Source organism: Triturus cristatus, chromosome 7, assembly GCF_964204655.1.
Source record: "Triturus cristatus chromosome 7, aTriCri1.1, whole genome shotgun sequence".
In the NCBI taxonomy this organism is placed as follows: Eukaryota; Metazoa; Chordata; class Amphibia; order Caudata; family Salamandridae; genus Triturus; species Triturus cristatus.
In genome coordinates, this window is record NC_140590.1 from 936,891,230 (window position 1) to 936,908,328 (window position 17,099).

General features: G+C 46.2%; 1 protein-coding gene across 1 annotated transcript in view; it reads left to right on the top strand.

Moving 5' to 3' along the window:
* The first annotated feature begins 1,117 nt into the window (after positions 1 to 1,117).
* Positions 1,118 to 17,099, top strand: part of LOC146810881 (electrogenic sodium bicarbonate cotransporter 1-like) — a 358,834-nt gene continuing 342,852 nt past the window's right edge. Inside the window, exon 1 of the mRNA XM_085617923.1 lies at positions 1,118 to 1,463. Coding sequence (XP_085474049.1) covers positions 1,165 to 1,463 — 299 coding nt within the window. The 5' untranslated portion in view covers positions 1,118 to 1,164. The remainder of the gene's footprint in view (positions 1,464 to 17,099) is intronic.

Consider the following 17,099-nt stretch of genomic DNA (forward strand, 5'->3'; position numbering starts at 1 on the left):
ATACGGTAAAATTAAAGAACACAACAGCCCCGAAATTCGGGTCGTTTTCTCCATCCCGTTGTACTCTAAATGTTGCTCTGTATCTGCATTTCTAGCCACCTCTAATCTACTAATGGAAACAACATGCATTGAAACCCCCATAACACAGGGTACTCTCACTTTAGTAATTTGTTCATGTGACTGCTGTGATTAGGGGGAAATTCTGTTTCTGAAAAGCCTCCAATATTAAATAATGATATATCAAGGCTGTGTTTGTTAAAACGTGTTTCCTACACACCTATTATATAAATCTGCGTTTTATGTGTTATTTTATGCATGTAAATATTAACATTTTTGTTGTGTGAAACATTTATGCTGACAATCTTTTTATGATTATAGGTCATTTGGTGCACAAAACATGGGGGCTTCACATGAACAGTTTTGTGTGGGAACTATTTGAATTTGTTGGTGGTATTAGCCTTACCCCATGGTCCAGGTACTAACCAGGCCTGACCAGGCTTAACTTGTGAGAACAGATGAGATCAAGTGCTTTCAGGGTGGCATGGCCGTAGCTTTACAGTGTAATCAGATCTGTGTCAGCAGTGTTTGAATTTGTTGGCGCCCAACGCTATCAGTGCTGTTATAATTTGTTTTTCTAAATATGATTTCTTGAATACCCACTGTCGGTAATGAAAAATACATTACGTGGTCTAAAAAAGCACATGCAAACATTTTGCTCTGTGTCGTTTACTGCTGACAGATTCCAATTGAATCTGCCGCCTTAAGTGTGTGCTTAGGTGATACCTGACACTATAACTTGTTTAGGTGATAGCAACACAATAGTAAGTGTGTGTAACGCCGCCCCGTGACTCTTCAGAATTGTGAGAAGCCACCTGACCGGCCCCAGATCAACAAGCCCTCTGCAGACCGAGCCCTCCCTGGCCAGGGCGGACAGGCGACGCCAGGGTCTGACTGGAGTTGTTTGTTGTTGCGTAAGAAATGTTTTGGGCGAGCGGCTCAGACTCGCGCGCATAGACTCTTTCTAGTTCAAGCTAGTTGCGGCCATTTTGCAGACAACTGGCTGGACAATGTGCCAACCGGTTCCAGCACGAAGTGATAAATACTGGTCCATGGGTTGAAAAGCAAAGCGTTGTGAGTTGGACTCGAGGCGCGCAGAAGCACAACATGAGGCTGGAGGGAAACGAAGGCCTTGCGGCCCCGGGTGAGAGCCAGGCCGCCCAGGATGAGGAGCACAACTGCGGCCGGTCCGAGGGGCTGCGCAGCCGGAACTCGCTCATCATCTCGCACGCGTCGAACAGGAGCATCTTCAGCGCCCGGGTGTCGGCGGCCGCGGAGAGAGTCGGGTTCACGCTGGGGATGGACGGGGACGAGGAGCCGCTGCTGGACTGGCCTCTGCTCTTCATCCAGCTGAGCGAACTCTTCCATCCTGTCAACAAGGAGCTGGAGTGGAGGCAGACTGCGAGGCAAGGCCTTTCACTTACGTTCGAATGTGTGACATGGCACGCGCAAAGGGTAGATTTACAGAGCGCCTCGCGAATCACTTCTCTAACTTCTACGCGCTGTAAATATTATAACATTTTACCAATACAATGGTGTTCGCCCAGGTACCCAAGTAGATTGCTGGAATGCTTGTACTTCTAATTTTGTTAATCTTTAGTGTTCGACTGTGAGGAACCTTGCGCGGCTATCTTGCTGCTGGGAGCTCACGGGTGGGAGTTCTTTTTCAAGAAAAATCGCGGTGTTATACTACGTGTTTTGTGAATGTTTTGTTGAAAGGGCAAGAAGATTTATTTTAACATGTTGAGGTTTACGTTTTCGTATATTGGCACTCGCGGCTAGAGAGTTCATCTCTGTGAGGTGTTTGTGTCACAGGGACGTCTGTTCTGGAGAGTAAGGAGAGTCGGTGCAGTGGCATGTGCCTCAGATTGTCAGAGGTGGACTCGGAGGGTTTGGACACCTCAGCAGTCCTCATTGAATCAATGGGAGTATCAATGGGAGTACCAATGGGAATACTAATGGGAGTGCCTATGGGAGTACCAATGGGGCTACCAATGGGAGTATCAATGGGAGTACCAATGGGAATACTAATGGGAGTGCCTATGGGAGTACCAATGGGGCTACCAATGGGAGTATCAATGGGAGTACCAATGGGAGTACCAATGGGAGTACCAATGGGAGCCTCAATGGGTGTCTCAATGGGAGTACCAATGGGAACCTCAATGGCTGTATCAATGGGAGTACCAATATGAGTATCAATGGGTGTATCAATGTATCAATGGGAGTATCGAACATGAGGGTCTCGTGCTCTTTGGGCCACATTCCTTCTAATACATAGGAACTATTGTTACTTGAAAAACCTCTTCTGATATGTTTGTATTGTTTTCTGTTCTTTTTACGTAGTTCCAAGTTTTAGCTTCACATTTTTTCCCCTGAGCCTAGGCTACGAATTGGAGATGATGTGTTTCTTTAACTCCACTTTTGACACACTGCCCTTTTGTTAGATTCTACTATTTTGTTGTAGAGGTGTTTCTTCTTTGAGCTACATAATGTTAACGTCACTTCAATTTTATTTTTAAGGCCAAATATTCCACTTGAAGACTGTTGTGTCCCCTTGCTCAAGGGGTTGTCTTATGACTCCCTCATTGTCCTCTCCGGACATGTCTCGCTTGAGCTCCTTTAAGATGCTGGTGTGAGCTTCGAAGATTTAGAAGAAATTGTTTAATACGTCTATCTATGCCGTAGCTCATAAGCAAGGGGGTTTTATCTTGAAGTGATCTTCAGACCTGTGTGATCTGAACTGGTGGGAGCTCTGGAGTCTCTCAGGAAATTCGGGACTCACAAAACATGTTATAGAACAGATACAGGACAGGCGCCCTCACTGCAGCTTCCCTTCATGCACTGCACATGAAGAGGAACAGCATGGGCAGCACCAGTGCAACCATCCCTCACATAGACGAATTCATGCAATTTACCCCCACACATACACTGAGCAGGAACAGCATGGGGCTCACCAGTGCAACCTTCCCTCACACAGGTGACTTCATGCAACTCCCCCCACACACACTAAGCAGGGACAGCATGGGCAGCACCAGTGCAACCATCCCTCACACAGACAACTTCATGCAACTCCCCCTCCCCCAATACAGGCACTGAGCAGGGACAGCATGGGCAGCACCAGTGAAACCTTCGCTCACTCGGGTGACTTCATGCAACTCCCCCTCCCCCAATACAGGCACTGAGCAGGGATAGCATGGGCAGCACCAGTGAAACCTTCGCTCACTCGGGTGACTTCATGCAACTCCCCCTCCCCCAATACAGGCACTGAGCAGGGACAGCATGGGCAGCACCAGTGCAACCTTCCCTCACATAGGTGACTTCATGCAAACTCCCCCCTTCACACACACACACTGATCAGGACCAGCATGGGCAGCACCAGAGCAATCTTCCCTCAAACACTGAACTGGTACCGCACAGACGCAACCTGTGCAACATTCCCTCACACAGAACATGCGCTTCCACACGTGACTTCATGCAAACCCCCCACACTGAGCAGGAACAGTATGGGTGGCATCAATTGAAGGTTCCCTCACACATAGATCAGATGCAGTATTGAAGGGGTGCATAAACTTGAGAAGTTAACAACTTGTTACTTTACCACTTTCAAGTTTACCAGCTTTGCAAAGTGTAAGTTGGTGACATTTTAAAAGAAAGGGTGTTAGAAAGGGATCTTGAGTAGGAACAATATGAGCAGCACATTTTTCTGCCCAGGAGCTGTAGCTTTGAGGCAAGTGTTTATGCATTTGGGTTCAGGAGCCCCCCAAGGCAAGGGTTTAGGTCCCAGTGGAAAGGCAAGTTCATCTTTCTGTGTAAACATGCACTGTCCCGTCGGGTTATAGCACAGTGCTAATGCTGCCAGGCCTTGGTTTCGATGCAGAATGCAGCATACATAGAACGTGGAAGTAACAAGGACAAATAAAGATATGTCTCCTTGTTATGCCATCCTCTGTGAGGCAATGCTATTTCATGCAATCCCAGTTTTACAAACCTTTGTAAACCTGGCATTGCGTGAAATCCGTGGGTGGATGCACCGGAATGCCCATGGTCCAGCCATGAAACACCTGCCAGAATGAAATGAAAAAGAAACAATTGATGGACGGAATGCTGGACAATGCAAACATTCACCCCCAGTCGCAAGGATCTGGATTTAATGCATCATTATTTTGCTCACCACACCACCTCAGTTTGGACCCAGCCTTATGCAAATCAGTCTTGACCCTGTTCCTTAAGGGAACAGTCCAGTCCGAACTGCCAAACCAGGTCTACCATGGACCGGAAACAAGCATCCTGACATGCAGGCCTATGATGAGGCGTGAAACCCTGAAATGGTCCTAGGATACTTGTTTCCAGTCCAGGGAGGACCTGGCATGGCAGTTCGGTCTGGACTGTTCCCATTGGGCGCAGGGTCAAGACTGATTTGCATATGGCTGGGTTCAAACCGGAATGGCATGGGGAGCAAAAAGTTATGGATTTAGGCCCAGATTTCTGTACTGGGGTGATTGTATGACATTGTTCTGCATTCTGTTCATCAACTGTTCTTTTTGCAGAATGAAATGTAATGCAGTGCAGCGTAAGTAGCTGTGTTGCATTACATTTCGTTACAAAGCCATACAATGTGGTGCAAATCGCCCCTTGCATAGCTGTGTAAATATCTACACATTTTTTATGTAGTGGCTTTTCCACAAAAGTGGCACAAACACGATGTAAAATGTTAGTAAACATGACTGCAGGTCTGTAAACTTGAGCCCAGATCTATGAAGCCCTTGAGTTGCCATTATGTCATGCAAGGTGGTGCAAGCCAACGCAAGGGCTTCAGTGAGATTTACAAAGCCACGCAAAGCCGCCTTGCGTGGCTCTGCTTGGCTTAGTAAGTCCAGAGTAATACAAGGTAGCACAAGTCGCTGCCTTGCATTACTCTGTATTGGGAGGGGGAATAGTAAACCTGGGAATGCACCACAACGATTCGCCTTCCCAACAGAAGCGTAACAGAGAAAAATATCTTTATTTCTCCTCGTTATTTGCTCTTTCTACGTGTGCTGCATGCTACACCACATGTAGAAAGGGGAAAATGCTTCTGAGGATTGTTTTTGTGCTGAAGGTGTCCCTTCCTGCACAAAAACAATCCTGCCTGTAACACAGGCATCCTCGCAACATGGTGCAAGGGTGCAGTGGCGCTAGAAGGTGTCATATATTAGTAAATATGACGCATTCCTGTTCTCTCCATTTGACGCAGCGCAATGCAGCAAGTTTTGTTGCTGCGCTGTGTTGCGACAAAAATTAGGAAATCAGTGCCTTGGTGTTGCGCACCACTCAGCACCGACCAGATTCTTCATAGTGTCTCTACCTGACACGAGTATGGATCTGCACGCTTGCTCGCACAGCCCTATGGCTTTCCGCCATTTGACGGGGACATGCTGGATTGCTCGCTTTTTTATTTATGGATGGATGAGACACTGCACACTGAGGGGTAGGACTTGTGAATACACTCTGAGAAGCTACAATGACACCCTTTCAATGTATTTTGATAACAGACAGATCTGATCCATGGATTCAGCTGCCTTCTCTTCCACCCGCATCAGTGTCATTATTTAAGGTTTGAGAATGTTTCCTGAACTAAATGCATTGGCTGTAAAGCGCGCACGTGTGTTGAAACATCTGAAAGATAAATGAGCAAGATGCATTGCGTATAACTGCGTATTTTCGTAAATTACGTTTAGCGTACTATAGAATAAGTTGGCCTACTAACCAAATTGTTTATAATTGTTTTAGAGTAACAGGTCCTGATTGTCGTCCAACAGCAGAAGGACGTCTGGATTTTTACACACTTTTGTTACATGATATCTATCGGTCACGTTGGGAGGGGGGTTTCTGAGTGTGGCTACTGTAGTGGTTGCATAGTATCTTGGAAACGTTTGCCTTGAGCGCAAGTACTACGCATCCACGACAAACATGGATGAACTACACAGCACGCGCCGCGAAGGCAGACATCCGAACCTTACACCTGTTATCAAGTCCAGGAAACCTGCGTTGTTTAAGGAGGCAAGCAACACAAGGAAACAGAAACGGTGACTTCACCTCTCCCAGAAGCAGCGTAGCCACGCACAGGGCATGTGCACGTGCCACAGGCGCAAAGGCACGCGACGCAGGTCAAAGTACTAGTACAGACAGAGGCGCAACTAGAGCCAAATTTAGCTAAGAAAAAGTTAATTTCGGGGGGGGGGGGCAGGGGGAATAATGGTTCCAGCAATAGGCAGAGAGGAGGTGCAGGGGCTCTAAGAAGGGGTGAATAAAAACAAAGCCTCTTTGACACGTAAATTGGTCTTTTAAAGACCTGTGAAGTACTCGGGTGCGGCTGTGTGTGTGACCGGCAAGCGTTGCGCGCCTGGGAACTGCACGCTACAACCAGGGACGTGAGGTACGTCCCTGCATGCCTCACGGCGCAAGGGAGGCCCAGGCAGAGCCCTAACGATGCAACTCAATCCTGCCCTGTGGCTCCCTTCGCATGTCTGGAGTTGCCACAGCCCTGCCACTGTACCACAACACTGATTTATACTGCAACCTCTCATTCTAGTATTAGGACCTATGCCTACCCCCCTGCATGTCAATCTTCATCAACAGCATATCCCACTTTTCAAGCCCTGGAAACGTGCTCCTCCAATGCATTCCAAACCTGCCCCACTGCGCTGTGTGCTCTGACAATACTGAGACCCACACAATGTTCTAAACATGCACCGCAGTTCGGGCCCTCAGCACCCATGCTGTTGTACCGTTACCCAGCCTCAGTCTGTCAAATCTTGCATGTCCTGTACTAGAATCTCCACACAGTCCTGGAATACATCTGCACGGCGACCCTGGTTGGCCGCACTGGGACCACATACTGCTCTGCCAGCATTCTGTAATGGTTATAGTAAACAGAAGTGACTCTTAACTTAAGGAATAAGTGAAAGAGCTTGCTCTGTCACAAACCTTAGGGTACAGAGAGAAGAAAATGGAACTAAATGAGGACTCAGGTTGTTGGGCAACCACTGTTTGGACTAAGCAGGGGGATCACCACTGACTACTAAGTCTTATCTGTATTATGTTTTTGCACATTTCACTCCTCCAGCTGGTGCCGTTGCCAGGCAATTTTGGAAGGTGGCCTGAATACGACCAAAAGTATCATTTAGGTACATAATGATGTGGGTGTCTTCTGCACAGGTCTTTAGAGTCAGACCAAAAGACTGGTGGGGTAATATATATATTAAAATTGGAGAATTAGAGAGGTGAGACAGAAGAGGCCAGATGATACCAATGGCTTGGTAAACCATGGAGGCTAGACAGCAATCTAAAAAGAGCCTGATTCATTACTTAAGGGTAGCACCTTTGTTGTGTCTTGGTGAGTAATGCATCTATTACTTATCGATAATGGCATTACTCTTAGTCCTACTCCCTTGCCTTCCTTCTTAACCAATGAGGCTTCCTTACTTTCAATAGACCCCTCCCTCTTCTACATAAAATACCCCTCACCCCTTCTTCATCCTGTACGTAAACAAGCCATCCCAGACACTTAGGGACCGGTTCACAGAACTAATCTGAGACAAAATCCTAAACTTACTACTTTTGGTATTCACAGAAGGCATTTAGTAGTAGTAAAGTTAGTATTTTGTCTTAAATTAGTATTTTGTCTTAAAATAGGATTTTATCTTAAATTAGTATTTTGTCTTAAATTAGGATTTTGTCTTAAATTAGTTTTTTGTCTTAATTTAGGATTTTGTCTTAAATTAGGATTTTGTCTTAAATTAGTATTTTGTCTTAAGTTAGGATTTTGTCTTAAAGCCAAAACTTAAGACAACATTTTATTTAAGACAAAATATTAACTTAAGACAAAATACTAACTTAAGTAAAAATACTAACTTTATTACTACTAAATGCCTTCTGTGAATACCAAATATAGTAAGTTTAGGATTTTGTCTCAGATCAGTTCTGTGAATCGTCCCCTTAGTTGCTCCGTACCGGAAGGGCGGGAGGGACCGAGAAGGAAGGTGAGGGAGTAGGACTAGGAGTAATGTGCCACTGGATTCAAGCTATCCTGGCTGATGAGGGATGAAACCCAGAAACCGGTTCTAGGATGCTTGTTTCCGGCCCATGGAGGACCGGGTTTGGCAGTTCGGGCTGGACAGTTTCCATGAGACACAGGGTGGAGACTGATTTGCATATGGCCAGGTCTAAACTGGGGTGGCATGGTGAGCAAAAGAATGTTGGATTCAACCCAGATCACTTGACTGGGGGTGAATGTTTTGATTTGTTCTGCATTCCGTCCATCAATTGTGTGTCTTTTGCTTCCTCGCTCTATGTGTGCCGGGTATTCCCAGACGTGGCTCCCGGGCTCACCGTCCCACTGGATTCAAGCTAGCCTGACTGATGAGGTGTGAAACCCCAAAATGGGTCCTAGGTTGCTTGTTTTTGGTCCTGGAGGACCTGGCTTGGCGGTTCAGGCTGGACTGTTCCCATGAGGCACAGGGTCAAGACTAATTTGCATATGGCCAGGTCTATACTGGGGTGGCATGGTGAGCAAAAGAATGATGGATTTAACCCAGATCTCTTGACTGGGGGTGAATGTTTTGATTTGTTCTGCATTCCGTCCATCAATTGTATGTCTTTTTCAGATCAAAAACAAGCACCAGCCCCATTAAATATGCCAAGAGCCATGAAACGCCAGACACGCCACCCAAGGAATCCCCAAGTAGCAACAGACAGACCCAGGGAAACCAGTCCCCAAACACTACACAATTCATAAACAGACTGGCTACAGTAGGAACAACCAGGGGCGCCAAACACCCAGAAGAAAAAGGCAGGCCCAATAGAGCAGAACAGCCGAACCACAAGGTACGCCAAGACACCGGCAACAGCTCTGGAGCATCCAGACCAGCCAAGTCACACCGTGCTACCATCATGCTGTCAAACGCAACTTCCCCAATGATCTAAAAGGAATAACCGGAAAGAAAATCGGGTATGGAACCTAAGTAGTATCCCACCCCAGACTGAGCCCCAGCCATTCCAAGGGAGGGACCCTCACCAGAAATGCGAGCAACTAAAATGGGGAAAGTACAAACACTAGAACCAGAAGCCCACGACCCAACAAACTGCCCACTGCTCAAGCCAGAGGACCCTGTCCCGCAGACCAAAAGGCCTGTACCATGGCAGACTCCTGAGAAGCCACCACAGAAAAGCCCAACAAACAGGCACAGGACCAGGGAGAAACATAGGAGGGCAGGAGCTCCCGGCTCAATTGAACCCTCCGTACATTCGACACCCCCAAATGCACATAGCACACAGGGAAAGAACCCATCCCTGCACCTCGAAAAATAAGTCCAGTTGAAAAAAAAGTTCAGAGCCATGGACCGGGCACTGCCCAGTAAGAGGACAGAAGAGACATCCACCAGAAAGTATGTCAGTCTTGGCACCATCCACCCCAGCAGGAACGCCAGTAAGCACCATTGCCAGCGCAACCGTCCACAATTCCTACAAGTCCGAAGACCATCAAGAGACCAGAACCCCAGGACCTGCCCAGACTCCAGCCAAGTTCCCAGTCCCCACCAGGAGAGTCACGCGTCCAGTGCGACCACCACCGGAACCAGAGGAGACTGCGAGAAACCCACATAAGAAGACCCAGCGACAGCCAGCACCACAGAACCCATGGGGCCGATGTTGACGCCTGCAGGCAAACCGGAAGACAGAGGGCTCCTGGTGACCAAAGAGAGAGAGAGAAACCAGACAACAAGCTGGACCAGGAGACACCTGCACAAGAACAAGAAACCCTACTTGAAGCCAGGCGACACAGCGATCACAACCAAACCACAGCAGCAGTGCTGCCAGAGCCATCAAGGACCGCACCGGAACCTGGAAGTAAACCAACCTCCACCAGGAATGAGGAAGCAGACTGCAGTGAGTCAGAAACCTCTAACCAATGACCATAAATTCCAGGCAAGGCATCAAGGAAGACTGCACCCAAATGATCAGAAACCCACGCCCCTGCAGGAATTGCAACCCCACAACCATATGATCCACCAACTAGGATTACAGGAGGCTGCACCAACAGGATGCCAAATTAGGTAGAAACGAAACACCCTCACTGTGACGAATAAACATCCTTAGGGCCAGAACCACAGAAACGCTCTGGGTGAAGAGTTGAGGCCGAAGGGGAGGCCCTAAACCTGAAAAAGAATCAATCCCATCGCAAAATGCAGGACTGCTGCGAGGGGGACTGCAACCAGAAGGAGCAGAAAGGCACTCAGGAGGCCCAATGCGGACAGACCGGGTGAGGCCTAGGGGAGTCAGCCAGAGCAACGGCCAAAACCCTCCGGACCCATGAGAGGAACCAGAAACAAAAAAACATAATTTGCTGGGGGAATCCGCATGCAGTCGAGCACGCAGACTGCAGCCTCAACAACCAGGACCCATAAAACAAACAGGGCCGGTCTGCTTAATTAAAAGAAAATGTCAGAACCAGCCACCCAGAGGCAGAGCCCCCTATGACAGACTTGGATAGGAGGCTGACAGCAAAGCCCCCAACTGAATTATAACAGCACGCTCAGGAAATGGTGAAGCAGGAAGCAACAACACCAAAGGCAGAGCAAAGGGCCATGAGAGTGATGGATGGCATGAGGGCTGATTTCTGCCCCAACCTATCCAAAGTGCACAGTCACTGGCCAAGGGAAGCAACCATTCATAAAACATTCAAAAAGGCAAGGCAACGGCACCCTAATGAGAAAAATAGTACCAAAAGGAAACCATATCAAGGAATCACACACAACCCAAAAATGGACAGAGCCCCAGCCGTAGAGAACTCACTGCCTCAACCAAAGCCCCAGGAGCCATGTCAAGAGTGCATAAGGTGTTCCGATATGGTTGCAAGCGACCCAGCCAGCTGAACCATCGCCGACATCCAGAACAAAGGGAGGCACATGAAATGGGGGAGCCAGGACAGAGCCCAGGCGCACAGAAAGAGAAAAAGGCCTCTACCCCAACAGGGGCAACCTCTGCAGCATCAAAGGAGCCAAACAGAATCAGCAACCTTCTACTCTCCCAAGAAGAAAACCATAACCTGAACCTCAATAAAGGGCACAGCACACCTAGAAGGACTAAAATAGTGATGAGAAAGGGCTACTCCATCTATAGTTGCTGGCAAGGATGAAGATGCAGACATGATCCCATAACATTATGTGCTTGTATTGACCCTTGCACCGTTAACATTCCATTTTAATTTGTTTTTCATTTTTATTTAATTTTCTTTTTTTTCCCTATTATCTTCGTATCATAACGTATAAATGTACATGAGGTATGGAACATCGGCAAGCATCTGGGATTCCCAGGTATTCTCCCAAATCCATGTCCCAACCAGGCCTGACCCTGTTAAACTACTGAGATCAGACGAGATCAGGTGCTTTCAGGGTGGTAGGGCTTGAGGCCCAACCTTCAACAATGAAAGTGCCAACACCCATCCAGGCTAAGGAGCATGCACCAGCATCGAAACACCGAACCATGATGGCAAGAGTCAAGACAACAAGCTCCAGGCCACAACAACACAATCCAAATGGAGCCCTGTGTTGCATTATCATATATATAATGTATGTTCCTTTGTGGGCTCCTGCAGCAGCACCTCGTCAAAACACAAAAGTGGGAATGCCAGCAGTGTAGGGACCAGAGACCAACACACTCCCCCACGCCGCAATACCCAAAAAGAAAAACAGAAAAACAGGTAACAAAAACCCGTTCCTACCATCCTTCTGAATCAAAAACGTGCCCCTAAATGAGTCCTGGCTCGCCAGAGACGTTGACCCGGAAGCGCAGCCCCAGCCACTGCAGGACCGCCGGACACTGTCTAACAATTGCTGATAGTGATCCTTCCCCGCCACGCTGGAGGGAAATGCAGAAGACACCACCAAGCTGGGAGAACATCGGCAGAATCACCACAACTGCCAGGGATCCATCCATTGAAGTCCCTAGGCTCCTCCATGAAGGGAAAACACCAGAAGGTAAGTCTATATGGAGACAAAAAAGAACAGGATGAGGAGGGGGCGAGAGCTATTTTTATGTAGACGAGGGAGGGGTCTATTGGAGGCAAGGGAGCCTCATTGGTTAAGAAGTTAGGCGAGGGAGGAACAGGAGATAATGAAAATTTATAAAGGATAGGCCGAGGGCAGGTCAGAGCTTTACCTATTTGGTATGATCCTCTGTTGATGCATGTTTGACCTTTGAAAGGCGAATTTGATATTGTCAATTTTGGCATGAGTAAAGTTAGATACCAGATCACACAAAGCTTGGGAATACATGATGTTAAAGATGCAGCCGTTAAGATTGATCAAAGTTTTGAATACATTGACATTTTCCTTGGAAGAGTTCTTTTTATTTAAGGATCTTGAACTTGTAGAAGGCAGTGCACGTGGTATGAATACATTTTTTAAAGTGTGGAGGGACTGAGTGTAAGTACCCCTTCGAGAGGTAGAGTAACCGCTCTGACATCTTCTTTACAGTTTTTTGCAATAATGCTTGGCAAGGTAACGTTTTGTGCTATACCGTGCAGTGGGAAGCAAAGTGCAATGATATTGAACTTTTTTGAGATGCCAGATATCCTCTCAGGACAAATTAAATAAACACTGTTCCTAAGAAGAAATTTACTTATTCGCACAGAACCTGATGAAGTGATCTATTAGTCAAGAATGCTTGCAGATAAATGATGTTGTTAGCCAGGTTAAGATATCTAGTAACTATTTACGTTTCTAATACTTTATGTACAACAAAAATATACCTTTATAAACTCTGATAAGTTACATTTGTCTCACCTTTAGGGTTAAACTGTTTAAACTCAGCCTCGAGAGAACTTTACTTTAATTTCAATACTCAGTAATAGTTTACTAGTGTATGATTTAAGGGTTGAGTCATACCATGTTTTGGATTTACCGGGTCCCTTTATTGCTGGACTGGTGTGGACTAATTTTATTCAAGGAGATCTCCACTGAGCGGGATTCTAAGTTTGGGCTTGCAGGATTCACCCACAGCTATGTAGAATATGCAGGAAACCATTGAACGTCCTGAACTGCATACAACCTTGACGTCACCCTATTACGCCTGTTACATGTCATTTTTTTGGCAAGTTTGCTGATAATAGATTTCAGTAGTCAAGACCACCTAAGGGATTTTTCTCAATACTCACTGTAATTTGTGGCAAAGTCAGACACATGATATTTATTTAATCCATTTCGGTTAGATCCTGACTTTAGCTGACACTTTACTGATCCAGACCAGAAAAAATAAGTTTCATCAAAAAGTATGCCCAATTTCTTTCCATTATCATGGTTTCCAATTAACGGGACAGTAGGCTGAGACTGCTGGAAATCCCTTGAATTGATGCCTTGGATCAGCTGTGGATTTTTCTGTTTTTCAGAAATAGTAGTTATTAGTCTTGGCTACTGGTGTGTGTAGAAGATTCTCCAGTCTGTCTTCTGGGGTTTGTTAAACCATTTTTCCATCTACATTAAGAGCAGCTATGGGTCAGTTGAGTGGTTTCTCTTCAGGGTCCTGCGTAGATTCGAAAATGGAGCCCATTACTGTATCTGGTATTATACATGCCTTGATTTTTCTCTGCTTTATTACAGTTATTTAAACCCCTTGTGTGCTTTAACCTTCTCTCTTGAGGGTTTTGGTGGTATCTACATACAAGCAGTGCTTCATTTTTAAAAGAATAATTGCCTGGGCCAACGTTTTACTCAGAAGCCCGCAGCAGGCGCTATCAAAGGTCAGGGTGCGGAATACTAGGGCTACGTAGTCTTGATTCCACCTCGTGCCTCTCTCATCTACCACCTTACACTCCCTGTCACTTCTTCTCACTCTTGCAGGTTCGTTTTCATCCCTGCTTTCTCCTTGTGCCACAGTTTTATCCGTCTTTTTCTTTCTTTATCCTTTTGTATTTGTCTCACAAATGTATGGCGTTACTACGCCATACATTACCACGCAGTAGGTTACAACGCGGACGTTACATCGTCCGCGTTATTACCACGCATGGCTTTACATCGCAAGTCGTTTCTACGACTTGCACTAGATGGCGCGCTGGACTTAGGAATAGTATAAATAACTATTCCTACTCCAGTTAGCGCAACAGCAGGGAATGGGTTGGATTTAAAATCCAACACATTCCGTGGTGTTGCGCGCTATCTAGCGTCATGCGTGGTAACAACGCGGACGATGTAACGTCCGTGTTGTAACCTACCAGCGTGGTATTGACAGCATTGTAAACGCTGTTTCCCTGTCTCTCTATTGCCTTGGATCAAAGTTTTTTGAGAAAAAATACCTGATGTACCACAAAAATGAGTAACAGTGGGCCTCCCCTGCAACAACCTGCTCAAATTAGGCTCTTCATACAAGCAAGTCTTTTCCTTCAGTGCTTCATTCATGTTGTACATTAAAAACTGAGGGAAACCAACCTGGACCGGGTGTGTGGGCACAACCTTGATCAGGATTCGACTGAAATACATTAACCACCATCAGTTACCAACTGCCTGACTCCCTGAGCTGTGCATTCTGTTTCACCATCTTACACGGCTTGGGTAAAGTGCAGCATTCACCACCAATGGCCTCCTTGATTACTGAGAAAGACATTTCAAGAAAGGAGAAGCAATCGTAATGCACATTTTGATGATTGAGAATGATGGGTAGACAGAGAGGACACTTAAGATAGTGAAGATAACATTTAGAGGTCAATAAATCTTGTTGTTTATTCGTTCCCCTATTGGAGCCAGAAATTAAGGGAATGTATGGCTATTTTAGGAACCTTGGAGGTGGGTACAACCTCTTTGCATGGTGAATCCTCATGGGTAGGGGGCCACCACAGTAAAACATAGGAGAAAAACTATGCCCAGAGCATTCTATAAATTCTGAAGTGCCCCTCAAACCATTTCAGTATAAATAATAAGTCATTTGGTACTGCCATGGCTCGCTCTTGCATACGGTGTGCAAAGGGGCATCAACGAGGCTTAGGCTTGTGTCAGGGATGGGCAGGGCTCCTGACCCCAGCCTGTGTGGCGGATGCTGCAGCTTCTCCTTTGCCCGCTACCTTGATCTGGGGCTAACGAGCCAGGTGCTTGCACTCTTGTTGGGTCTTTTGCTGAAGAGGTGCTGCAAGAAGCACCCAGGCCTGTGGCCTTTCTCTGTCCATCCCCAAAAAAACCCTGCCATTGCCAAAGGGTGAAAATCACAAAGCCATAACTTTGTAAGTATTCACAAACGTAAGCAGTGCCATTCTGTCCCTCCACAGGGTACTCGTGAACTTGAACTTACTATAAATAGATGTAAGTGGTGCATTGAGTTTTATCGAGAGACCGCACGTATCCATGTAGAGAAAAAAAAAAAGAAATATCAGAAAAAAGAAAAACCCGAATCAATCTATGCAGTTGGGAGTGGTAGTCCTAGGCAATCATATTCTACTCAATTGTTTGGGAATAGGCATTTCAGGTTTGTATGGAAGGAGTGATTACCTCATGCTTGAAAGAGGGGTTAGATGCGGAGTTTGATGTATGCGTATGAGGAACTAATTCAGTGAAAAGGCAAACTCAAATCAGGAACAAATTCTGGGGACAGCAACACACAAGCATGAGATGTCAAGCACCCTCAACCCCCCTTTTTAATGCACCAGCACGCGAGAAGAGGTACATTTGTTTAGTATCAAGAAAAGTGTCTGTCAACGGGCGAAACACTAATCATCAGAGTGTTACAAAATAGCACGTGCATATGCTTACATAACACGTTTGTTTGTTGTGTACATCTCGAGTTGTTATTTTTGTAAACATGAACAGTTGCAAAATTTTGAGAAGATAGCGATGCCTGTTTAACCTAATACATGAGCCAAGTGAAGATAACATTATGTGGGTAAATAGAGTTTGTAGGTACATGGTATCAAGTGCCCCCTGCCATGAAGACACTGCCGGAATATCCAAGACAAGTCTCGCTGCAGCATTCTGGACTAGCTGCAGCTTATTAATGGATGCCTTATTGAGGTCCAGGTAGAATGTACTACAGTAATCCATCCTGGACAAAATCAAGGCCACAGCTGCCTGTTTCCGCACGGGAAGAGAGAAAAACAGAAATATCTTCCTATGGGTCCTTATAACCTAGAAACAGGATGAGACAGTCCTATTGACATGTAGATTAAAAAACAGCTTGTTATCAACTAGGACACCAAGATTCTTTGCCAAAGCAACAGGACAAGGACATTGTCCAAGCATTCCTGGCCACCATGAATGGGTCCATATAGATTGTTGGCTATCAAAGACCAGAACCTCAATTTTTTACCCATTCAGTCAAAGGTAGTTATCTACCATCCAAGGTGCCACATCCTGCATGCAGTATTGAAGTTGGCGGCAGAGGCCTCTCTATGCTTGTTATAGACACAATTATCTGTGTATCATCAGCATTGGATAATGCCTGCAGCCCAAAGTATCTAATCAGCTTGGCCAACAGTGATACATATATGTTGAACAGGGTGGGGCTCAAAGATGAGCATGTGGAACTTCACAGAAGGTGGGTGTGGGGTCAGTGTACAATTGGTCCACCTTTACTGTCTGTGACCCATCTGTCAGGAATGAGGACAAGAGCTTCAAGGCCGAGTCTGTCACCACAATTTCCTGAAGGCAGTCAATCAGCGTTGTCGGAGAGATGGTATCAAAGGCCGTGGATAGGTCCAACAGAATCAGCAGTGCAGTCTGCCCTGCATCAGCCAAGATGCGGATGTTGTTGACTGCAGATATTAATGTAGTCTCAGACCCATGGCAACTTCTAAATCCATACTAAGAGGAGTCAAGCAGATGCTGTTGTTCCAAATAAGTACTCAGCTGGGCATTTAGGTGTTTCTCCAAGATCTTGGCGGGAACAGGTAGTGGGGAAATGGGCCGATAGTCTTTAAATTCAGATGGATCAAGGTTGGTTTTCTTAAGCAGAGGCTTGACAACTTCTGTTTTCCAGCTAAGAGGGTAGCATCCAGAAGAAATGGCCAGATTGAGAGTTGAAGTAAG